This window comes from Nerophis ophidion, linkage group LG01, assembly GCF_033978795.1.
Source record: "Nerophis ophidion isolate RoL-2023_Sa linkage group LG01, RoL_Noph_v1.0, whole genome shotgun sequence".
NCBI classification, from domain to species: domain Eukaryota; kingdom Metazoa; phylum Chordata; class Actinopteri; order Syngnathiformes; family Syngnathidae; genus Nerophis; species Nerophis ophidion.
Genome location: NC_084611.1, coordinates 18,655,323 through 18,681,558, shown reverse-complemented (window position 1 = coordinate 18,681,558; position 26,236 = coordinate 18,655,323). Strand labels below are relative to the sequence as shown.

Sequence of the window (26,236 nt, the reverse complement as noted above, 5' to 3'; positions counted from 1 at the left end):
CCCAATTCCAACCCTTGATGCTGAGTCCCATTTTTATAGTCTTTGGTATGACTCGGCCAGGGTTTGAACTCACAACCTACCGATCTCAGGGCGGACACTCTAACCCAGGGGTAGGGAACCTATGGCTCGCGAGCCAGATGTGGCTCTTTTGATGACTGCATCTGGCTCTCGGATAAATCTGAGCTGACATTGCCTAACACGATAAGTAATTAATAATTCCACTTGTAAACAACACAGTGTTAAAAATAACGTTCAAAATATCAAACATTTTCATACTTTTTTATGGTCAAGAAGTGGCGTTAATGGTAAGAAGTCATTTATTTATTATTGGTTAGTGTGGGGCTTGCCCTCCTGGGGGTTCTTCAGACCACCAAGCACCAACATGAGAGCCTGTTTTAGGGTTACAATATTGTTTTATTTTCCAATAAGTCTCTCAATTACTTTCCAGCAATTGTCTTTTTCTCGTTTGTCCTCACTTCAATCAATCAATCAATGTTTATTTATATAGCCCCAAATCACAAATGTCTCAAAGGACTGCACAAATCATTACGACTACAACATCCTCGGAAGAACCCACAAAAGGGCAAGGAAAACTCACACCCAGTGGGCAGGGAGAATTCACATCCAGTGGGACGCCAGTGACAATGCTGACTATGAGAAACCTTGGAGAGGACCTCAGATGTGGGAAACCCCCCCCCTCTAGGGGACCGAAAGCAATGGATGTCGAGCGGGTCTAACATGATACTGCGAAAGTTCAATCCATAGTGGCTCCAAGACAGCAGTGAGAGTCCCGTCCACAGGAAACCATCTCAAGCGGATCAGCAGCGTAGAGATGTCCCCAACCGATACAGGCGAGCGGTCCATCCTGGGTCCCGACGAGCGGTCCATCCTGGGTCTCGACTCTGGACAGTCAGTACTTCATCCATGGTCATCGGACCGGACCCCCTCCACAAGGGAGGGGGGGACATAGGAGAAAGAAAAGAAGCGGCAGATCAACTGGTCTAAAAAGGAGGTCTATTTAAAGGCTAGAGTATACAGATGAGTTTTAAGATGAGACTTAAATGCTTCTACTGAGGTAGCATCTCGAACTGTTACCGGGAGGGCATTCCAGAGTACTGGAGCCCGAACGGAAAATGCTCTATAGCCCGCAGACTTTTTTTGAGCTCTAGGAATCACTAATAAGCCGGAGTCTTTTGAACGCAGATTTCTTGCCGGGACATACGGTACAATACAATCGGCAAGATAGGCTGGAGCTAGACCGTGTAGTATTTTATACGTAAGTAGTAAAACCTTAAAGTCACATCTTAAGTGCACAGGAAGCCAGTGCAGGTGAGCCAGTACAGGCGTAATATGATCAAACTTTCTTGTTCTTGTCAAAAGTCTAGCAGCCGCATTTTGTACCAACTGTAATCTTTTAATGCTAGACATGGGGAGACCCGAAAATAATACGTTACAGTAATCGAGACGAGACGTAACAAACGCATGGATAATGATCTCGGCGTCTTCAGTGGACAAAATGGAGCGAATTTTAGCGATATTACGGAGATGAAAGAAGGCCGTTTTAGTAACGCTTTTAATGTGGCTCTGGCTCCAGCCCCAACTGTGTCTCTCTTCCTGGCTGATGCTTATGACAGAGCGACAGGTGATTAGATAACAAGGCCCAGGTGGGCCATCTACGCACTTTTCGCTGATTTCGAGGCCGGTCCTGGCAACACCCCGCTTCGCTGCAGGCTCGCAGGCCACGCCCCCTTTTATTACAAAGAATAAGAGACTTATAATACTCTAGAAATGTTGTTTTTTCTTTAAAAATGCACACATTTAGTTGTGTTCAGTGTTAAAAAATATACTACATGGCTCTTACGGATATACATTTTAAAATATGTGGCTTCTTGGCTCTCTCAGCCAAAAAGGTTCCCAACCCCTGCTCTTACCAGTAAGCCACTGAGTAGGTGGTGGTGTATCTTCTGATTCAGAGGCTGTGGCTTTTCCACGGTAAACCACAACTTGCTGCTGGGACCAAGTGACCATTAAGAAAAACGATGGATTAGCGTTAGTTTGGTGAGACGCTTAAAAAAGATCCCTTTAAGCTAAGTACGCGTCTAAGAGAGTGGGTCTGTAAATTCTATAAAAAAAAAACAAAAAAAAAAACGTTAATATTCACTATAAAAGCAACTCTCAACAACGCCTATGGCAAAGCCCCATTACACTTCAATCCATCATCTTCTCCTTTGTCCATTAGGTTGACCATTAAGTGTGCATTAAAGTCTTTTAAGCATCATGTATTTTCATGGCAGTTTAAATCATGTGACTATCACATTCACTGATCAGTAGTGTTGTAACGATACCAATATTTTGGTACCAGTATTGGTACTAAAATTATTTCGATACTTTTCGGTACTTTCAAGTTTTATTCGTCACATGCAGAGTACACCACAGTGGAATACTTTTTCTCATGCTCTTCAGATATTGCGTAAAGTGGGATTCAAACACTAGTCACAGAATGTAATACACTAAATACAAATATTTTTCGGTACTTTTCTAAATAAAGGGGACCACAAAAAAATTGCATTATTGGCCTTATTTTAACAAAAAGTCTAAGGTAAGTCCTTAAATAAAATAGTGAACATACTAGACCAGTGGTCCCCAACCACCGGGCCGCAGAATAATTTTGTATATATATTTTTTTTATTAAATCAACATAAAAAAACACAATATACACTTACAATTAGTGCACCAACCACAAAAACCTCCCCTTTTCATTACAAAAACGTCCCTTTTTCATGACAAAAAAAAAAAAAAAAGATCCACCCCGGGCCGCAGGACAAATTTTAAAGCGTTGACCGGTCCGCGGATACAAAAAGGTTGGGGACCACTGTACTAGACAACTAGTCTTTTAGTAGTAAGTAAACAAACAAAGGCTCCTAATTAGTCTGCTGACATATGCAGTAACATATTGTGACATTTTCCATTCTATTATTTTGTCAACATTTTTAAGGACAAGTGGTAAAAAAATCATTATTTTTCTACTTGTTCATTTACTGTTGATATCTGATTACTTTCGCTTTTAACATGTTCTATCTACACTTCTGTTAAAATGTAATAATCTCTTATTATTCTGTTGTTTGATACTTTATATTAGTTTGATGATACCACAAATTTAGGTATCAATCCGATACCAAGTAGTTACAGGATCATACATTGGTCATATTTAAAGTCCTCATGTGTCCAGAGACATTTTTCTTGAGTTTATAATCATAACATACATTTTAAAAAAATGAAAGAAGATGTTGTGATGCCAAGAAATATCGAAGTAATCATAGTAGTATCGACTCGATACGTGCCTGTACTTCATATCATTAGTGTGGATTTTAAGTGTAGATCTCCCAGTGGCGTTTCTTTACATTTTGGTGTTTGTTTACATTTTGACGCCGGCGAGCTACAGCGTGTAGTGAAGCATGTTTAGCTATTCCTTGTCCTGCATATCAATGAATATATAAATACAAATGTGATATACAAATAAATACATAATTTTCATAAATAAAAGCGTATTTGTAGATATATTTTTGAGATTTGAAAATATATACAAATAAAATGTATAGATATAAAAATGTGACATACAAATAAATCTGTCAGGCTTGCCACTGCAAGTTTGTCTGTGTTTTAGTTTTTTCTCTGTGTGTTTAGTATTTCCTGTTTTTAGTTTCTGTCAGCGCTTTTTTTTGTCTGTTTCCTGTTTTTTTCCCTGTGCGCTGTTTTCCCCTCAGCTGCGGCTGATTGGCCCCTGGCCACACCTGGTGTCAATCAGCCCTCTCCTATTTGTTCCTCCATTCAGTGCTGGATTATTGTCATGTATTGTCGCTCCTGTCGTGTCGTGCCGTGTCTTGTATTTGCAGCGTATCAGTAAGTTATTTCCGTTAGATGTTTGTACCTTACTGTTCTTTGTTCCCTCCTTCCAGTTTGTTTTGTACTACACGTTACAACTTCTGTTTTCCTGCTCGCTACCCGCTAGCTTTCACGCTAGACCCTTTTTGTTTTTGCTAGCTTCCATGTTAAGCTCCTTTATTTTCTAGCTCCCATGCTAGCTCCCTTAGTTTGTTATCCGCCTCGTGCGCGCTTTTGGTTGTACACCTTTGGTTTGTTCTTGTTGTAATGTTTTTATTAAATCATGTTTTCCTGTTCAATTCCTGCCTCCGTCTCTGCATCTTGGGGTTCGTCACAAAGCAACTCTGACAAAATCAAGAATTTGTATAAATAAAATGTGTGTTTTTAAATATATTTTTGTGATTTGAATATAAATATGCTTGATTTTATATTTGTGTTTGTATTGAATTTGCATATGTGGATCGCTTTTTTGCTTTTGTGTCGATGAGACATTCCTCCCACAAACGTGATGCGCAAATAAACGTGACCTACGCACTACCCTGAACTACTATTTGTGCGTATGATTTGTGGGAGGAATGTCTCATCGACACAAAAGCAAAAAAGCGATCCACATATGCAAATTCAATACAAATATGGATACAAAATCAGGCATATGTATATGCAAATCTCAAAAATATATTTACAAATACCCTTTTATTTATACAAAGTATTTATTTGTATATCACATCCGTAGTTATATATTCATTAATATACAGGACAAAGGAATAGCTAAATATGTTTCACTACACGCTGTAGCTCTCCGGCGTCAAAACAAATTATTTATTTGTTTGTATATCACATTTGTATTTTTATTTGTTTATTTATTAATGTATGCATATGTCTTAATATCATGTTGATATATATAAGATGATGTGAGACAATTCTACTTCCATACTTTTAGTTAATGCACTTTTTAACTATCATTTTTAATCCACTTTGTATCTTTTTTATGATATTGCCTGTTGTGATCCGCTTCCCGGATCATATTCTTATTTTGGTTCTTTAGTCCTTTTGGGTTTTCTGATTGTTTTGGACTTTTCCGGTGCTGAGTCTGTTTGTGCACTTCCTTGTTTGTTTTGTCACCATGGTAACTTAATTTTCACCTGCCTTGTACGCACACCTGTTTGTCATCAGAGACTCTATTTAAGCCTGCCTTTTTCGTTTACTCGGCCTCGCCTCGTTAAACTTGTGTTACACGCAATCGATGACTCCGTGGACTCCCTTCTCTGGTAATATAATGTTTTGGACATGCTAGTTTTTTCGCTAAGCTTGTTGTTTCTCTAGCTCACATGCTAGTAGTTTCGTTTTCCCTTCTGTGCCTCGTGCAAGTGTTTCTATTGGTTTCCCTAGCTCTCATGCTAGCACTTTTGGTTTGCCTTTTCTGCCTAGCACCAGTGTTTCTGTTCCTAGCCCGTTTTTAGTTTAAATAAAACGTTATTTCTTACCTGTACGCTGTGTCCGAGCCCGATCTGCCTATTTGAAGAGCACCACCCGCATCACGATGCCACGGAGTCGTTACAATTGCCCCTGTTGTTTTAAATTGAATTTTTGTTTTACTTCACCTATGTTTTGTACAGCGCTGTGTGATTTTATCAGTGATAAGCGCTTTATAAATTAAATTTACTTACTTACTTACTTCACCTCCCCTTCTCCCGTCCTGCAGGTGATCTTGGGTCTGCTCTTGCCGCCGTCCATCCTGAGCCTGGAATTCAAGAACAAGGACGAGATGTCCTACATGCCCCAGGATCAGGAGGCCTACTTGCAGGAGAAGGAGGAGGAGGAGCCGGAGAAACCGGTCAAGGAGAAAGAGGAGGAAGACATGGAGTTCACAGTAAGGTCTTACTGTGAGGCGCAGTACAACTCCGTGGTGAGAGAACCCACCTCAGCCCTGCATCTCAGAACCCGTGCACATACGTTTGCGTCAGGCACTCACATGACCAAAAACACGAGCAGTTTGACTCTGCAGAGGCAATTTGTTAACGCGTCCTCACACAGTCGTCCAAACGCACACAACATGGCCAACCTTCCTGTTTCTCGTTGTCTAAGCCAAGACATGGACATGGTGGAGTTGTAGCGTCTCTTGTGGGTTTTCCTCGTGAATGTTTCTCCCTCCGTCTCTCTCCTCCACTGCCCCCTCTCCGTCTTGTTCTCCTTTTCCCTTTGAATCCCCCCGTCCTCTGCACTCTCTTTCCCCTATCCCCCTTCTCTCCGGGATGAGGTACAGTACTTTGCCTGCTGACGCTCCTTCCCCTTACCGGTGATGGCTTGCTGCCACTCCGCATGCGGGCTGCCGTACGTACTTGCATTGATGTCTGCCGCTGCACATCTTAAATCATCCAGAGTCTCAGCACCTTCTTACCGCTGCAGATTTTGCTTCATCGGCGCAAAAGACTTGGATGCCCAGGCAGCACTTGGACTTGTTCCAGTTCAATCTAATCAGTTGAGGCGATATATCAGGATCCAGTTTGCTCGCTATAATCAAGAATGGAAATTGATTTGGAATTTGCAACCCGGATGGTATATCGTCCATTTGACTGATTGCATTGAAGTTGATCACCTTTCAGCACCACTCTAAATATGTTCCATCTGCAATGATCACAGTTAGCAAGTCGAACGAAGCAACTGGCATTTGTACAAACACATTTTATCCGGCCCGCGGGATGAATTTGCCAAGTACAAACCCCGTTTCCATATGAGTTGGGAAATCAGATGTAAATATAAACGGATTACAATGGTTTGCAAATAATTTTCAACCCATATTCAGTTGAAAATGTTACAGATACAACATATTTGATGTTCAAACTGATAGGACAGCAGCCTAAGCAGGGAAGCCCAGACTTCCCTCTCCCCAGCCACTTCGTCTAGCTCTTCCTGGGGGATCCCGAGGCGTTCCCAGGCCAGCCGGGAGACATAGTCTTACCAACGTGTTTTGGGTCTTCCCCGTGGCCTCCTACCGGTTGGACTTGCCCTAAACACCTCCCTCGGGAGGCGTTCGGGTGGCATCCTGACCAGATGCCCGAACCACCTCATCTGGCTCCTCTCGATGTGGAGGATCAGCGGCTTTACTTTGAGTTCCTCCCGGATGACAGAACTTCTCACCCTATCTCTAAGGGAGAGCCCCGCCACACGGCGGAGGAAACTCATTTCGGCCGCTTGTACTCGTGATCTTGTCCTTTCGGTCATGACCCAAAGCTCATGACCGTAGGTGAGGATGGGAACGTAGATCCACCGGTAAATTGAGAGGTTTGCCTTCCGGCTCAGCTCCTTCTTCACCACAACGGATCGGTACAACATCCGTATTACTGAAGACGCCACACCAATCCGCTTGTCGATCTCACAATCCACTCTTCCCTCACTCGTGAACAAGACTCCTAGGTACTTGAACTCCTCCACTTGGGGCAGGGTCTCCTCCCCAACCTGGAGATGGCAAACTTTTTTTTTTTTCAAATAATCACTAACTTTAGAATTTGATGCCAGCAACACGTGACAAAGAATTTGGAAAAGGTGGCAATAAATACAGATAAAGTTTAGAAATGCTCATCAAACACTTATTTGGAACATTCCACAGGTGTGCAGGTGCATTAGGGCCCAAGGTGTCAAAGTTTGTTGAGGACGAACCCCAAGATGCAGAGATGGAGGCAGGCATGGTTTTAATATAATACAAATACAAAGGGTTCAAACCAAAAGCGCGCACGTGGGCGGATAACAAACAAAAGGCCTAGCGTGGAAGCTAACAGGTATCTAGCAGGAAACAGAAAAACTGGAAAAAGCTAATGGCTAACAAGAAAACACGAAACCAAAAAGCTAGGAGAAAACAAACTACAAATAGCTAACAGGAACACCTTACCGCTACGACGACTAGGACAAATAATAGCGCGACAGGTAGTAGCTGTAATGATGACATCTACACGGCAGGTAGCAACGACACAAGAGCGACAATAATCCAGCGCTGACTGGAGGAACAAAGCAGGTAAAATAGGAGCGGGCTGATTGACCACAGGTGTGGCCAGGTGCCAATCAGCCACAGCTGAGGGAAAACAGCACAGAGGGAGACAAATGGGGAGCTGAACCAGAATAAGAGTGCTGACAGTAACTGAGGACAGGAAATACTATACACACAGAGGAAAAACTAAAACACAAACAAACTGTCAGTGGCAAGTCTGATACAAGGCATGGGTAACTTACACATCTGTGAAGGCACCATTAATGCTGAAAGGTACATACAGGTTTTGGAACAACATATGCTGCCATCTAAGCGTTGTCTTTTTCATGGACACCCCTGCTTATTTCAACAAGACAATGCCAAGCCACATTCAGCACGTGTTACAACAGAGTGGCTTCGTAAAAAAAAAAAAAAATGCGGGTACTTTCCTGGCCAGCTTGCAATCCAGACCTGTCTCCCGTCGAAAAATGTGTGGCGCATTATTAAGCGTAGAATACGACAGCGGAGACCCCAGACTGTTGAACGACTGAAACTCTACATAAAATAATTCCACTTTCAAAGCTCAACAATTTGTTTCCTCAGTTCCCAAAAGTTTATTGAGTGTTGTTAAAAGAAAAGGTGATGTAACACAGTGGTGAACATGCCCTTTCCCAACTACTTTGGCACGTGTTGCAGCCATGAAATTCTAAGTTAATTATTATTTGCAAAAAAATAAAAAATAAAGTTTATGAGTTTGAACATCAAATATATTGTCTTTGTAGTGCATTCAATTGAAAAACATATTTTTCTATGTGCATAGATTTCTTTAAAAGCTCCAGGGAGCCACCTGGGCTCTACAGCCGCGGGTTGCCAACCCCCGGTCTAAACAGAAACTCACTGCAGCACCTGCAGGGAGTGAACTTGTCCAAAAGATGGTGCCATAGCACAGACAACAAAACATCAATTTAGTGTATTTGTTTAGTTTTGAAAAAATAAAAAACTATTTAAATCGAAATATGTATAGATTAGCTGCACCGTTTTTTAAGATGCAGGGTTCAAAGCAATGGGGGAAAAAGTAGTGGCTTATAGTCTGGAATTTACATTATTTTGAATGCACAGAAAGGAGATACATGTTTTCTTGATTGTGGATGATGGTTACATTCCAAAATAAGTGCAGTCTTCCTTTAAAATCTCTATAAGGGTGTTGTGGACATGCCTATAACTATAACTCCAAACACTAAAGCCATTACTACTGAAAGTCAGAAACTTGAAAACAATCATTTTCAGAAAAGGCAGACTTTCCAACAATAATCAATGGAGGACAATGGGATTTGCAGAAAATGTATGGCAGACAGTTCCTCGTGTGATTGCTGAATTTTAAAGACCATTCAATCGAGTTAAGAACACTCGAGACGCACGTAAGAACGTAGCTGCACATTTAGTGGGATTTCATTACAAAATAAACGAGCATATTCCAGAGGAAAGTAAATCCCAGGGAAGTCCTTCACCCTGTGGACATGGCCAAAAAAACAACTCTTGTTAGAGGACGCATTTGCAGCGAGTCCCCAATTTGTGTCCCGGCTTCTAATTTCCACAAATGCACTGTGGGATAGTTAATAGGAAGTCATAAAGACGGATTTAACGACCGTGTATCAACATCTCTGCCTTCACAGAAACAACATGTTCAAAAAGAAGCTTAGTTGAAGTGAAATTAGTGTTGTGTCAAATCCAAACTGAGCGGCGTTATATCTGTGCAAAAGCAACATGTTTGATGCGGGTCTTGCATCGAGAGCATCCACTGACGTGCTCAGTGAGTGATAAATAAAAATCCCTCACGCGTGCTTGGACACGATCATGGTTAGAACGAAGGCATGAATTATGGAAGTAATATTGCAGCACAACTATTTGCAAATGCCTATTTAAAGGACTACGCAGTCTGATTATTATTATAATTATTATTATTATTTAAGCTTGTAGTTGCCAGGCAGTCGGTCTGGCGTCATTGTACTCTGTATTCTACACTCTGATTCATGTCATAGTTCATGCTGCCCTTCTCACATCACCACAAGTAAGTTTTTGTTTATTAAAGGCCTACTGAAACCCACTACTACTGACCAAGGAGTCTGATAGTTTATGTATCAATGATGAAATATTAACATTGCAACACATGCCAATACGGCCTTTTTAGTTGACTAAATGGCAATTTTAAATTTCGCGCGAATTACCCTGCTGAAAACGTCTCGGTATGACGACACGTGCGCGTGACGTCACAGATTGTAGCGGACATTATGATCCAGCACCGATCCCAGCTATAAGTCGTCTGCTTTAATCGCATAATTACACAGTATTCTGGACATTTGTGTAGCTGAATCTTTTGCAATTTGTTCAATTAATAATGGAGACGTCAAAGAAGAACGATGTAGGTGGGAAGCGGTGTATAACACAAACACAGCCGGTGTTTCATTGTTTACATTCCCGAAAGATGACGGTGAAGCTTTACTATGGAACAGAGCGGTCAAGCGAACATGGTTCCCTACCACATGTCAACCGGCAGGTTTCGGTGAGAAAATCGGCTTGGAACATCCTTTCGCTGCTGATCCGCCTCCGCTTGGGGATGGTTTCCTGCTGGCTCCGCTGTGAACGGGACTCTCGCTGCTATGTTGAATCCGCTTTGGACTGGACTCTCGCGGCTGTGTTGGATCAATTATGGATTGAACTTTCACAGTATCATGTTAGACCCGCTCGACATCCATTGCTTTTGTCCTCTCCAAGGTTCTCATAGTCATCATTGTCACCGACGTCCCACTGGGTGTGAGTTGTCCTTGCCCTTATGTGGGCTCTACCGAGGATGTCGTAGTGGTTTGTGTTGTGGTTTGTGCAGCCCTTTGAGACACTAGTGATCTAAGGCTATATAAGTAAACATTGATTGATTGATTGATTGATTGAAAATGGTGGTAATAAGTCCGCTCTTACTGTAGACATGAGCAGAGAGCTTGCGTCGTTCCTTCTGTAGCTGCAGACTCTCTTGCCTCCTCCCAACGGCTGCCCCCGGCCGTCGGATGCTTACACCGTGGAGGAGGGAAAACATTTAAAAAATCTCACCCCGGTTGCCTTCGCCTCATCGAGAAACGTGGCTTGCCTCGGAGACACTGGCGGTCACCATACTTGTGGTCACACCCCTCCGAATCTCAGGTTGTACAGGTACCATATACTCTCACTAAAAAACTAGTAACACAATAAGTGGATAAGGGATTTTCCAGAATTATCTTAGTAAATGTGTCTAATAACATCTGAATCGCTCCCACTGCCCTCGTCTATTTTTTTTTCTAGTCCTTCACTCTCACTTTCCTCATCCACAAATCTTTCATCCTCGCTCAAATTAATGGGGAAATCTTCGCTTTCTCAGTCCGAATCGCTCTCGCTGCTGCTGGCCATGATTGTAAACAATGTGAGGATGTGAGGAGCTCCACAACCCGTGACGTCACGCGCACATCGTCTGCAACTTCCGGTTTAGGCAGGGATTTTTATTAGCGACCAAAAGTTGCGAACTTTATCGTGGATGTTCTCTACTAAATCCTTTCAGCAAAAATATGGCAATATCGCGAAATGATCAAGTATGATGCAGAATGGACCTGCTATCCCCGTTTAAATAAGACAATCTCATTTCTTTAGGCCTTTAAATCTGTGCGTCTGTTATCCGATTCCTGTGTCTGTGTACTAATTTGTCGGTCACTATCTCAATTTGTGTGTGTGTGTAATAGGGTTGGGCAGCACGGTGGATAGGGATTAGTGCATGTGCCTCACAATACGATGGTCCTGAGTAGTCCTGAGTTCAATCCCGGCCACGGGATTTTTTGTGTGGAGTTTGCATGTCCTACCCGTGACTGCGTGGGTTCCTTCCCGGTACTCCGGCTTCCTCCCACCTCCGAAGACATGCACCTGGGGATAGGTTGATTGGCAACACTAAATTGGTCCTAGTGTGTGAATGTTGTCTGTCTATCTGTGTTGGCCCTGCGATGAGGTGGCGACGTGTCCAGGATGTACAACCGCCTTCCACCCGAATGCAGCTGAGATTGGCTCCAGCACCCCCCCCCGCCTCCCCAAAAGGGACAAGCGGTAGAAAATGGATGGGATTCATGTCATGTTTGTCCTCCAACAAACAAAAAATATTAAAACAAAAAACTTATTTTTCCATGTTCATACAATTTTTTTAAATCTCTAGGGAGACACCAGGGCTCTAGAGAAACACACTGCAGCACCTGCAAGGAGTGAACTTATCCAAAAGATGGCGCCTTAGCACGGACAACAAAACATCTATTTAGTGTATTGGTTTAGTTTTGAAAAAAAAAAAAAAACTATTAAGATCGAAATATCCATAAATTAGCTGCACCGTTTTGTAAGCTGCAGGGTTCAAAGCGTAAGGGGGAAATGTAGTGACTTATGGTCTGGAATTTACAGTATTTTGAATGCACAGAAAGGAGATATACATCTTTTCCTGATTGGGGATGATGGTTACATTCCAAAAGAAGTGCAGTTTTCCTTAAAAATCTCTATATGAAGTGAAGTGAATTATATTTATATAGCACTTTTCTCTAGGGACTCAAAGTGAAACCCAATATCTAATTTTTACATTTAAACCAGTGTGGGGGGCACTGGGAGCAGGTGGGTAAAGTGTCTTGCCCAAGGACACTACGGCAGTGACTAGGACGGCGGAAGCGGGGATCGAACCTGCAACCCTCAAGTTGTTGGCACGGCCCCTCTACCAACCAAGCTATACCGCCCCAATATGGTTGTTGTGGACATGCCTATAACTACAATACAACTCCAAACACTGAAGCAATTATTACTGAAAGTCAGAAACTTGAAAACAATCATTTTCAGAAAAAGGCAGACTTTACAACAATAATCAATGGAGGGTTGTACGGTATAGCGGTAGTCGCAAAGTACTAATGAATAATTAATAGTATTTTACTGCCTCTGAAAATATATTGTTGTTTTTTCTTGGTTTTTTTCATTGCCGGTTTTACAAGCAGAGGAGCATGTTCGGCATTGCCAAACCGCTGAGTACTTACAACTAATGACAGCGTGTCGACAGAAAAGGGACAATGGTCGCATTTTGGCTTAAAAAATAACGATAACACAGTCCGGCCCACTTAGGAGTAGATTTTTCTCCACGTGGCCCCAGAGCTAAAATGAGTTTGACACCCCTGCTCTAAAAGCAAGGAGGTGTGGGTCTATATCCATGATTACAATTTTTGTGAAAATCTATACTGTAAATGTTCTGTCATTATAGCTGGGATGTTTACCTTAACTCAGGGATCCCCAAACTTTTTTGGCTTGTGGGGGCCACATTGGGGTAAAAGAATTTGACCAGGTGCCAGACCATCTTTCTGTATGCCCATACCTTATTTTACGGCCGATATATAAGCCACACCCACGTAATTTTAGACGGAAAAAATATGGTTTCCATATAGTAGCCGCACCGGACTATAAACCGCAAATATATACAAGTTATATATGAGTTATTTACGCAGAACGGTTTTGTAAATGTTTACTTACATACCTTAATTGTTTCCAAACATTGTGTGTATCATGGCAGTAAAACGGCTGATCATACAAAACAGAAATGGACACACCAGCTGCAGAAGCTAGCTTTCCAATCAGCTAAGCGGACTCAGTAAACTCCACGGTGACGTTTTGGTAAATTTGCGCAACTGAAAAACCGAAAAAATGCCATTGGAGCGGTACAGATCGGTTGGTAGAGCGGCCGTGCCAGCAACTTGAGGATTGCAGGTTCGATCCCCGCTTCAGCCATCCTAGCACTGCCGTTGTGTCCTTGGGCAAGACACTTTACCCACCTGCTCCCAGTGCCACCCACACTGGTTTAGATGTAAAAATTAGATATTGGGTTTCACTATGTAAAGCGCTTTGAGTCACTCGAGAAAAAGCGCTATATAAATATAATTCACTCCACACTTCACTTCACAAAATACTAACACCGACACTCTTAAACATGTTAGCATATTAGTTAATGCTAACTTCATCACTTTATGAAAACATGCACGAATATGCATGGAAACACTCCTACAGACATCACACATGGAGGATTGTTTTAGGTTTATTGTAAAACTTACAAAGCCTGGAGTGATGAACGAAGAAGCTATACGTGTAAAAACGCTATGGATGGCTGGAAGACAGAACTGAACGTTACGAGTAAAAATGCTATGGACGGCCGGAAGACAGAACTTGTGCTTCCGGTTGAAAGCTCAATCTAATCCAGTAGTCGGCAACCCAAAATGTTGATAGAGCCATGTTGGACCGAATATTTAAAAAAAAAACCTGTCTGGAGCCGCAAAAAAATAAGAGCATTATATAAGAGTTAGAATGAAGACAACACATGATCTAAGTGTCTATATTCGCTATATTAGCCTACTATCAAAACAACTGTGTCGCAGGCTGAGGCTAATTTTTGTCAACATAAATGTTGAAATTTAAAGGCCTACTGAAATGAGATTTTCTTATTTGAACGGGGATAGCAGGTGCATTCTATGTGTCATACTTGATCATTTTGCGATATTGCCATATTTTTGCTGAAAGGATTTAGTAGAGAACATCCACGATAAAGTTCGCAACTTTTGGTCGCTAATAAAAAAGCCTTGCCTTTACCGGACGTAGCAGACGATATGCGCGTGACGTCACGGGTTGTAGAGCTCCTCACATCCTCACATTGTTTACAATCATGGCCACCAGCAGCTAGAGCGATTCGAACCGAGAAAGCGACAATTTCCCCATTAATTTGAGCGAGGATGAAAGATTTGTGGATGAGGATATTGAGAGTGAAGGACTAAAAAAAAAACTTTAAAAAAGGCCAGGACAGTGAGAGTGATTCAGATGTTATTAGACACATTTACTAGGATAATTCTGGAAAATCCATTATCGGCTTATTGTGTTACTAGTGTTTTAGTGAGATTGTATGGTACCTGAAAGTCGGAGGGGTGTGGCCACGGGTCTCCCGTCCAAAGGCAAAACCCAGTAACTCAATTTTGGTCAAAACTGAGCTGATAACGATTTTGGAGTTCCTAGGTGATATGCTTTACATTAGTGTATGCGATATTGTAATTTGTTCCGTAAGTAAGCTGTTACGCGCATGGCAGGACCTAGCAACTACAACATAATTGTGTAGATACAACAGAAAAACCTAGTATCTCAAAGGACCAATCGGAGCTTCTTTGTCAGTCGCCTTATTGTCTTTAATGAGACATTTGCACGAATGGGGACCGACGGTAAACCTGATTATGTGATATTATGGCACGAGGGGATATTTGGAAGATTGGCCCAGGATGTTGCAAGCACCTTCATTAAATGTATTGTTCTTGATTCTTCCCCTTGCATACTCTTTTGGGCAGATAACTGTGGAGGTCAAAATAAAAACTGGACGCTGTACACGGTTCTTGCCCAATGTGCAAACGCAGAATGGGGCCCACCCGAGATTGTGATAAAATATCTGGAGAGAGGGCACACGTTCATGAGAGCAGATTCAATCCATGGCTCAATCGGCAAGAAAATGAAAGCTCAAGAAAAAATCTATACGTTTGATGACTTTGTAGATCTTTGTAAGACAGCATCAAGATAGCTTGGTTTTCCTTTGTTTACTCAAAATCAGCTAGAAGCGAGTTACTAGGTTTTGCCTTTGGACGGGAGGGGTGTGGTGACCGCCAGTGTCTCCGGTGGGAGGAGGTAATAGTCCGCAGCTGCAGGAGGACGCAAGCTCCGCTCATAACTACGGTAAGAGCCGACCTATTACCACAATTTTCTCACCGAAACCTGCCGGTTGACATGTGGTCGGGATCCATGTCCGCTTGACCGCTCTGATCCATAGTAAAGCTTCACTTTTGGGAATTTTAAACAAGGAAACCGTGTGTTTGTGTGGCCAAAGGCTAAAAGCTTCCCGCCTCCATCTTTCTACCTTGACTTCTCCATTATTAATTGAACAAATTGCAAAAGATTCAGCAACACAGATGTCCAGAATACTGTGAAATTATGCGATTAAAGCAGACTACTTATAGCTTGGATCGGGCTGGAAAAAAAATGTCCGCTACAACCCGAGACGTCAAACGCGAGACGTTTTCAACAGGACTTTTGGCGGGAAATTTAAAATTGTAATTTAGTAAACTAAAAAGGCCGTATTGGCATGTGTTGCAATGTTAATATTTCATCATTGATATATAAACTATCAGACTGCGTGGTCAGTAGTAGTGGGTTTCAGTAGGCCTTTAATATTAATTTAAAATTTTTTTACAACATTGGAAAACATTAGTAAAACTTCCCAGAGGGTGAGATAACTCCTGGAAATTACTGGTTTAGAACAATCACGGAGTGCTTATATGGCGTCACATTAGTGTCAAAAATCCAAGCGCATAAAAACTGTTGCCGCGCGCTGATTCTCCACTTCATGGGCGCGCGCGACACCCTTTTGCGCGCGTGTGATGCCTATGTGCACGAGCGCCTTCTTCGTTTAGGCACTTTGGGGGCGTGTATTCTTAGACGGCCCTTCCTTTCTGATTGGTCAGGTGAAAAAAACTCAGGGCCAATCAGAAGTATAGCAGGGCGGGTCATCGTCAATATGTATCAAGGTGATACATCCATCCATCCATTTTTCTACCGCTTATTCCCTTTTGGGGTCGCGGGGGGCGCTGGCGCCTATCTCAGCTACAATCGGGCGTAAGGCGGGGTACACCCTGGACAAGTCGCCACCTCATCGCAGGGCCAACACAGATAGACAGACAACATTCACACTCACATTCACACACTAGGGACCATTTAGTGTTGCCAATCAACCTATCCCCAGGTGCATGTCTTTGGAAGTTGGAGGAAGCCAACAAATTCTAAAAAGTCCAAACTTAATAGAGTTGTGGAAAATGCCAATTGAATTTTATCTAAAAGTATTTGAAGAAGGTAATGTCTCATCAGTTGAGAGAACATCTCATAGTTAACCAGTCGACAGATGTCAGTCAATGATGGAAATTATATTTTCAAATATGTTTTCTTTCCTCACTTGTCTGTTTTAAAAAATATTTTTATTTATTTAATATTTGTATATGTAAATATTGAATGTATGCCACAATGTGGAACTATTAATTTTCTTTCCTCTATCTACTTTAAGTTTACACCAGAGTCTACCCGAACCCACTTATTTATGCGTGATTAGCATATGGCCCTAATTATTGATGTTATGATTGCAATTACTATTTTAGTTGAATAATGAATAACAGATTATCACTACAATTAATGAATATGGTTTTAATATTACTATAAAAAGTATTTAGGTTTCTGCAAACATCTCAAACTATGGAAAAGTAGATATCAGCCCAGATCAGTATATAGATGGCAGAGTTAAACATATGTATTTAAAAAAACAACAAAAAAGGCTGTCTCCATACATTAGGCAAATTAAATCTGAGAGATAATAGTGTAAGACTTACTTGTTCAGCCATGATAGTCCCATGAAAACCTGACATTTGTAACAAATCGAACCGTTTGGAAATTAATTGAAAATTGAGTAAGTTATGGTTATTTAAATAGTACATGTTCCTTGACAACTATGTACTGGGCGGGGCCAGCTGCCTGAGGTATGATGCCCGCCACGTTGCCATTGACTGACAGCCCTCAGAGCCAATCAGAAAGAAGGGGCCGTCTAACCAATCCAGCCCCCAAAGTGCCAAAACAATCATGACCGAGACGGAGCGCGCGTGCAAAGTGGAGAATCAGCCCGCGACAACAATTTTTATGCGCTTGGATTTTTGGCACTAATGTGACGCCATATACTTACAGCTAGTGACAGTGTTTTAACAGAAAAGTGAAAATTGACGCATTTTGGCTTAAAAACTAACGTTAAAGGTGAAGATATAACACTGAAACGCCCTCAGCAATAGGTGGTTTAAAACATGGCTAGCTAGCTAGCGGCGAATGTCCATCCGCAGTCGGCAGTGTCTTAGCTACTCGTAAATCACTGATCTTCGCTTCCATGGCAACAAAGTAAGTTTCTTACTAGTATCATCCCTGCGGGTCGAGAAATAGCTAAACATGCTTCACTACACACCGTCGGAGGATACGATAGCTTTCTGCTAACAGCAAGCTAGCGCTGCTCAATGTAAACACATGGGTGGATCTATCTACTGTAATGATACCAAGTACAAGAGCGTATTTAGTCGACACTACAATGATTACATCGGTATTTTTTACATCCAATTTGTCTGATATATTCTCTAGCTATTTTTATTTAACTACAACATTGTGTAGTTATAGCTCGGTTGGTAGAGTGGCCGTGCCAGCAACTTGAGGGTTGCAGGTTCGATCCCCGCTTCCGCCATCCTAGTCACTGCCGTTGTGTCCTTGGGCAAGACACTTTACCCACCTGCTCCCAGTGCCACCCACACTGGTTTAAATGTAACTTAGATATTGGGTTTCACTATGTAAAGCGCTTTGAGTCACTAGAGAAAAGCGCTATATAAATATAATTCACAATTCACAATTATTAGCGATAAGAAATATATGTTTAAAGTACCGTAATATTTTTGGTGGTTAAAATAAAGCCAATAATGCCATTTTTTGTGGTCCTCTTTATTTAGAATATAATCAAAATACTAAAATATTGGTATCGGGACAACCCTTGTGTGTAATCAGATCTGCGTGTTTTTAATTTTGTGGGTCTGTATTCGGATTTGTGTGTGTGTGTGAACAAAAAAAATCGGCACCTATTTCGATGGGTTGAAGCGTACAACAATGGATTTTTTAACACCTACTGAAAGTAAAATTTTGTGGTTTTAGCAATAATTTAGAAGCATTTTTGTCTTCTTCACATAAGTTATCAGTGATGTTATATGTGAACAAGTTAGCTTTGCCTTACGTTCAGATCGCTGCACGAACACACAATTGTCACAAAAGTCGCGTGCTTCACACAAATTTTGAATACACAGACACACACATTTTTCACACACACAATCAGCGAAATACAGACACACAAATGAAAACATGTTCACGCAGATCTGATTACACACACGGATACTGACACACAAAATAGTACACGGACACCTGAATCGGATTACAAACAAACATATTGAGATAAAGACACACAAACGAGTACACAAACACGTGCATCGGATTACAGACGCACAGATTGAGATACAGACACACAAACTAGTCCACAAATACATGAATCGGATTACAGACGCACATTTTGAGATACAGAAATGCAAATTAGTACACAAACATGTGATTCAGATTACACACACAGAGTTTAAGATACAGACACACAAATTAGTACATAGACACGTGAATCGGATTACAGACGCACAGATTGAGATGTGGACAGGCAAAGTAGTTCACAAAAACGTGAATCGGATTACACACACAGAGCTTTAGATACAGACACACAAATTAGTACACAAAAACGTGAATCGGATTACAGACGCACAGATTGAGATACAGACACACAAACGAGTACACAAATACGTGAATCGGATTACAGACGAACATTTTGAGATACAGAAATGCAAATTAGTACACAAATGTGATTCAGATTACACACACAGAGTTTAAAATACAAACACACAAATTATTACACAGACACGTGAACTGGATTACACACACAGAGCTTGAGATACAAACACACAAATGATTACACAGACACGTGAATCGGATTACAGACGCACCGATTGAGATGCGGACAGGCAAAGTAGTTCACAAAAACGTGAATTGGATTACACACACAGAGCTTGAGATATAGACACACAAATTAGTACACAAACACGTGAATCAGTTTATAGACGCACAGATTGAGATACAGACACACAATTTAGGACACAAACACGTGAATCGGATTACACACACACACAGATTGAAATACAGACACACAAATTAGCACCCGGACATGTGAATCAGATTACAGACACACAAACTAGTACACAAACACGTGAATCGGATAACAGATTACACACTACGGATTACGTACAGACTGATATACAGATACACAAACTAGTACATAAACACGTGAATTGGATTACAGAAGCACAAATTGAGATACAGCCACACAAATTAATACACAAACACGTGAATCAGGTTTCAAACCCACATATTGAGATAAAGACACACAGACGAGTACACGAATACGTGAATCGGATTACAGACGCACATTTTGACATACAGAAATGCAAATTAGGACACAAACATGATTCAGATTACACACACAGAGTTTAAAATACAAACACACAGATTAGTACACAGACAAGTGAATTGGATTACACACACAGAGCTTCAGATATAGAAACACAAATTATTTCACAAACACGTGAATCTGATTACAGACGAACAGATTGAGATGCAGACAGGCAAAGTAGTTCACAAAAACGTGAATCGGATTACACACACAGAGCTTGAGATATAGACACACAAATTAGTACACAGACACGTGAATCGGATTACAGATGGACAGATTGGGATACAGACACACAATTTACTACACAAACACGTGAATCGGATTACAGACACAGAGCTTTAGATACAGACACACAAATTAGTACACAAACATGTGAATCGGATTACACACACACACACAGATTGAAATACAGACACATAAACTAATACGCGGACAGGTGATTCAGATTGCACACACACACTGAATGAAATACAGACACACAAATTAGCACAAGGAAATGTGAATCAGATTACAGACACACAAACTAGTACACAAACGTGAATCGGATAGCAGATTACGCACTATGGATTACGAAAAGACTAAAATACAGACACACAAACTAGTACATAAACACGTGAAACGGATTACAGACGCACAAATTGAGATACAGCCACACAAATTAATACACCAACACGTGAATCGGATTACAGACCCACAAATTGAGATACAGACACACAAACTAGTACATAAACATGTGAATAGAATTACAGATCCACAGATTAGTACACAAACACGTGAATCTGATTACACACACACAGAGTTTGCGATACGGACACACAAATTAGTGAATCGGATTAGAGACGCACACATTGAGGCACGCAATTGCAGATAGATTTGCTACAAAAATTCTTCCATACCCGAACCCTCTCTCATGGATTAGGGATTGTGTCCCAGATGGAAACAAGATGTCTTCTTTTTCTGTCTCTTTACCTGTCATCATTTTCTCGTCTCCTCTGGTCCGTCCTGTTGTCTGAGACAAAATCCATGAGTGTCCGTGTCATTGTGTGTCACCAGTTGTCACTCACCTCAAACACCTCAAACACGCATTTCACAATTTTGGAATGAACACATTGCCCGTGCTTGCTTCTTTGTACATGACATGATGATGAAAAAAACATTTAACACAACAACAACAACAAAAAATTGATCCTTTATTCTTTTCTCATTTGTACTCCACACCCTTTCCATCCACGTTACTCTTCCCCCGACGCCATCCCGGTTTCCTGCCGCTTTCCTGCTCGCCCGCCTTCCTCTTCGCTCCATGCGGGGTCGGCATTTCCCCAGGCGATGCTGGGAAAGGTAACCACGGAGACATCCAGGAAGAAGGACGTGGAGGAGGTGCAGAGCCGCCACCGCCTGATCCCCATGGGACGCAAGATTTACGAGTTTTACAACGCTCCCATCGTCAAGTTCTGGTTCCATACGGTCAGTATGCGTTTCCAGAAATTCTCGACACACTCATCCTGGGTTCTTTCACACAGCAAATGTTAGCCGGGGTTCCCGCGGGTCAATAAAAATCATAAAACGTAATTGAAAAGGATTTAGCACAATCGAAGGCCTTAAATGGCATTAAAAAGCCTGAACTACAAAGTCTGAGGGCATCAAAAATTCATACAATCGCAATTGCCGCTCTTTTTTAACCCCAAATGTTGAGCCCATAAGCATACTTGCCAACCCTCACGATTTTCCAGGGTAACTCCCGAAAATCTACCGGGGCAACCATTCTCCCGAATTCTCCCGATATCCTCTGCAACCTGTCGTCACGTCCGCTTCTCCTCCTTTCAAACAGCGTGCCAGCACGGTCACATACCATATGTGGATTTTACACACATATGAGTGAATGCAATTCATACTTGGTCAACAGCCATACAGGTCACACTGAGGGTGGCCGTATAAACAACTTTAACACTGTTACAAATATGCGCCACACTGTGAACCCACACCAAACAATAATGACAAACACATTTCGGGAGAACATACGCACCGTAACACAACATAAACACTACAGAACAAATACCCAGAATCCTTTGCAGCACTAAATCATCCATAACGCTACAATATACACCCCCCGCTACCACCAAACCCGCCCCCCCATGTCCCGAATTGTTAGGTCCCAAGGTTGGCAAGTATGCCCATAAGTTGGACTGACTTGAAATTTCTCACACAGCTTAACGTGTTCCACAAAACATCTACCGTAACTTTAAGGGCTTGAGCTGAATCGCCGTGAAATTTGGTAGACAGGTTTGGGGGTAGGGACAAGCAAAATTTGATATTTGGTGAACAACTGTCAGAACGTGGACTGTGGTGGGGTTTGTTTTCCCGGACTGCAAAAGAAGATGACGGGACATGGCGTGAAGGTAAATACGTTTGTACCTGAAACCATCTCCCACCTAAAAGTGCCAGAGGACCCCAAATAGGACTTAACCTTAAAGGTCCAGGTGCTTCAAAAGGAACCCGAAGAGTCGGTGGCAAAGTACCTTTTGGGTGCATTTCAGACCTTTTGGGCAACCTCATTTGTGGTCTATGTGGGGTTTTTAGGACCTTCTTGGATCCCAAAAGGGTCTAAATAGGTTCAATCCGGACCTTGTTTGGGTTGGGCAGTAAATGACAGAGTACCTTCTATCCATGCTGTGAGTAAAATAATATATTATCTGACATTAGCAGACTATTAATTAACTAGAAGAGGCAATTCCTGAAGGAATTCCGTGTGAATTCTCCAATGCTGAAGTTGAAGTGAAGTGCTGACGGAATATTTTATGAAAGTAAGAATAGGTTGAATGTTGGAATGGTTTGAATGTTGAAGAGCTGACGCTAAACTGAAGTGCTAATGGAATGTAGGATGAATGTAGAATGGGTTTGAATGAATTCTGAGGGGTTTGAATTTCCAGGAAAATGGGAATTTGGTTTGTAACTTGGGAAAGTGTTAGTTTGAATGTCCAGGATGAGTGGACCATGTTGATGTTGGAATGGTTTGAATAGGTTGAAAAATGTGGGAATTGGGCAACTTGTAAAAATGTCCCATTCATTTCAATGGAAACTTCCTGAAATTTGGGGAAATTTTTGCAAAATTATTAGAAGCATGAATTTCCTGAATGAGCTGAATAGGTTGGTGTTGGAATTGTTTAATACGGGCAAGAAATGTTCAAGTAGTAAATAATATTAGGGAATTTCGGGAATTTCTTTGAACTTGGAAAAAGGGTAGTTTAATTTTACAGAATGGTGGAATGTGTTGAAGCTGGGATGAGTTGAATGGGTTGAAAAATTTTGGAATGGTGGAAATTTGAAGAATGTCCCATTCATTTCAATAGGAATTTCAGGAAAAATTGGGAATTTCGGGAAAAGCGGGATTTTTTTTTTTAAAAGGTGAAAAACTTGAATGGTCTGATTGAGTTAAAATGGTTGGTGTTGAAATGTTTCAAATCGGTGGAGAAATGTTGAAGTAGTTGATTTGAGGAATGCCATTACGGAAATCCAGGAATTGCAGGAAAACCGCAAATGTTTCCAGTTCAAAAATCAACTTTGTTTTTGGTCCTGATTCAGAGGAATGTTTTGTTGGTGGAACGGTTGAAATGCGTTGAAAAAAAAGTGGGAAGAGTAGTCTCCAGAAAAAAGGGTGGAAATAGGGCTTTGGAAAAGCAGGAATTCTGGAAAATCCTGGAAATGTTTTCAGTTTCCTGAATGATGAAATGTGTTGAAGGTGGAATGGTTTGAATAGGTTGAAAAATATGGAAATGGTGGAAGTTTGAAAAATGGCCAATTCATTTTCGATGGGAAAAATGTCCCGGAAAACCTGGAATTCTGGGAAATCTGGGATTTTTGGGAATTTGTCAAGGGAAAGCGCGAGTTTCCCGAATAGGCTGAACGGGTTGAATCGGATGAAACATGTGGAAGTTAGACCGCGCTAACATCTGGAGAAGAATACGAATAATTAGTTTAAATAGATGAATTTTGGTGTACAAACCCATATTTACTCATTATAATTACCTTATAATGTAATAATAATAATAATGGATTTCTCTACACTAGACACTCCAAGCGTGCACAGAGAAGTGAGAAACCACCATTCATTCACTCCATATTCACACATTGGTTGTGGTAAGTTACATTTGGAGCCACAGCTGCCCTGGGATGGACTGATAATGTCTTCTGTGATCATATTACATATATTTTGCTGTTGCAAACGTGATTATTCAACCCCATTATAAATTACGATTCCAGCGAAATTATGTTTTTTGATAGTAATCCGTTCCAAAAAGTCAGAAAAAAAACTGAATCATATGAAATCTGAAGCATTTTTTATCATAACAAATAATGCAAATCCAATGAATCTGTTTCTGGCACCTAGAAACATTAAGCAAAAACAATATTTTATAGAGAAAATTATATGGTTTCAGTGTGAAACATGTGTAACTACAACATGAAATAGATTCACAGTAGAGGTGGGAATCTTTCGGCATTTCACAATTCGAATACGATTACGAATCAGGAGCTACGATTCGATTAAGAATGGATTATTGGTTCATCTTTATTCATGTACATTTATTCATGCCAAATGTGGTGGGGGTGAACGGGCCGAAACCCGCCCACCCCCGCCGCCACGAGGCCCTGAGACTTCTGCGTATCAACCCCGAAGCCTGGCCCTCCGGGACGCGCCATCGTTGGGCCGCATGGACCCGCCATCGGTTATGGAGCCCGCCTTGGAACACACGCCAAAACCCTTAGACTTCCATCTTTTTTTTCCCGGTAATGAATGTCTAGGATGGACTTGGTGAAGGCATTCGACCTGTGGGGAGTGCTCAGAGAGTATGGGGTATCGGACTGTCAGATTGTGGTGGCCCGCTCTCTGTATGATCAGTGTCAGAGCTCGGTCCGCATCGCCGGCAGTAAGTCGGACCCGTTTCCGGTGAGGGTTGGACTCCGCTAAGGCTGCCCTTTGTCACCGATTCTGTTCATAACTTTTATGGACAGAATTTCTAGGCGCAGTCAGGGGGTTGAGGGGTATCTGGTTTGGTGGCTGCAGGATTAGGTCTCTGCTTTTTGCAGATGATGTGGTCCTGATGGCTTCATCTGGCCAAGATCTTCAGCTCTCATTTTGACCAAATAACCACCGTTACATGTTAGGTAATGGTTACCATGAATTGATTAACCTGGACCCCGACTTAAACAAGTTGAAAAACGTATTCAGGTGGTCAATTGTATGGAATATGGCCTGTACTGTACAATCTACTAATAAATGTTTCTATCAATCAATCAATCAATGTAGACCACAAAAAGTGTTTTGCATTTAGAAAAAAAATCATACTATGTCCCCTTTAATGCGCCTTACAATCCGGTGCGCCATTTGTTTGAAAATAGACCTGAATAGACCCGCTCAGTGCGCCCCGTGGTCCGGAAAATACGGTATTCCAGACTCTTGTTGGCCTTAGTGTTTCTCACCTTCTTTATCAAATCGTCCCCGTCATTTTGGCTTTTTTTTTAGCAGTTAGACTCCATAAAATAAGAAAACAAAACACGGCGAGTGAGTCACGGAAGTGTGAGAAGCCTCCATGGAATGATACGTCGGAGTTTACCTGCTTTTTGTAATGGTAATGTTCTATTTTGAACATACATATTTAATTATGCCGTACATCACTTTTTTAACATGTCAACATGTCCGACAAGTTCAGTTCAGTTTCAGTTTATTTCGAACAATGCATACGATACAATGTAATGCATTAAATGATTCCAGTTTTTCCTATTACTACACGTCCGAAATTAGTAGGAAGAAGCAGAGTTTATTTAATCCTACCCCTTTTCATACAATATCAATTTTATCCAATTTTCTTGTTCTTCATAACAGAACTGTGAAATAAATGAATAAACAATATACCATAGTAAGCATACAAATTTTAAATACATAAAAAATATTTGTCTCAATAAAAAAAAGGGGGGGGGGGGTTAAGATGTTCATTATAATTCTTGTTCTGTGTACTTTGTCAAAACTTGTAATTTGAACAATCTCTTAAACTGAATCATTGTCAAGACTTGGACTATGGTGTGGTTTGTTTTCCCGTGGTGCAAAGCGATTGGACCGAACACGACGTGAAGGTAAAGACATATCTTAATTTAACTTTAAACAGGAACAAACAAAAGGGGCTCCC

The 26,236-nt window shown here is 41.4% G+C and overlaps 1 protein-coding gene across 6 annotated transcripts in view; it reads left to right on the top strand.

Moving 5' to 3' along the window:
• The window catches only part of trpm3 (transient receptor potential cation channel, subfamily M, member 3), a 400,472-nt gene that overhangs the window by 323,997 nt on the left and 50,239 nt on the right, over positions 1 to 26,236 (top strand). For 4 of the 6 annotated variants that reach the window (XM_061897795.1, XM_061897785.1, XM_061897806.1 and 1 more), the window contains exons 17-18: positions 5,585 to 5,788; positions 21,381 to 21,521. In XM_061897795.1, coding sequence (XP_061753779.1) covers positions 5,585 to 5,788; positions 21,381 to 21,521 — 345 coding nt within the window. The remainder of the gene's footprint in view (positions 1 to 5,584; positions 5,789 to 21,380; positions 21,522 to 26,236) is intronic. The other 2 variants (XM_061897816.1, XM_061897779.1) reach the window with 1 other exon arrangement.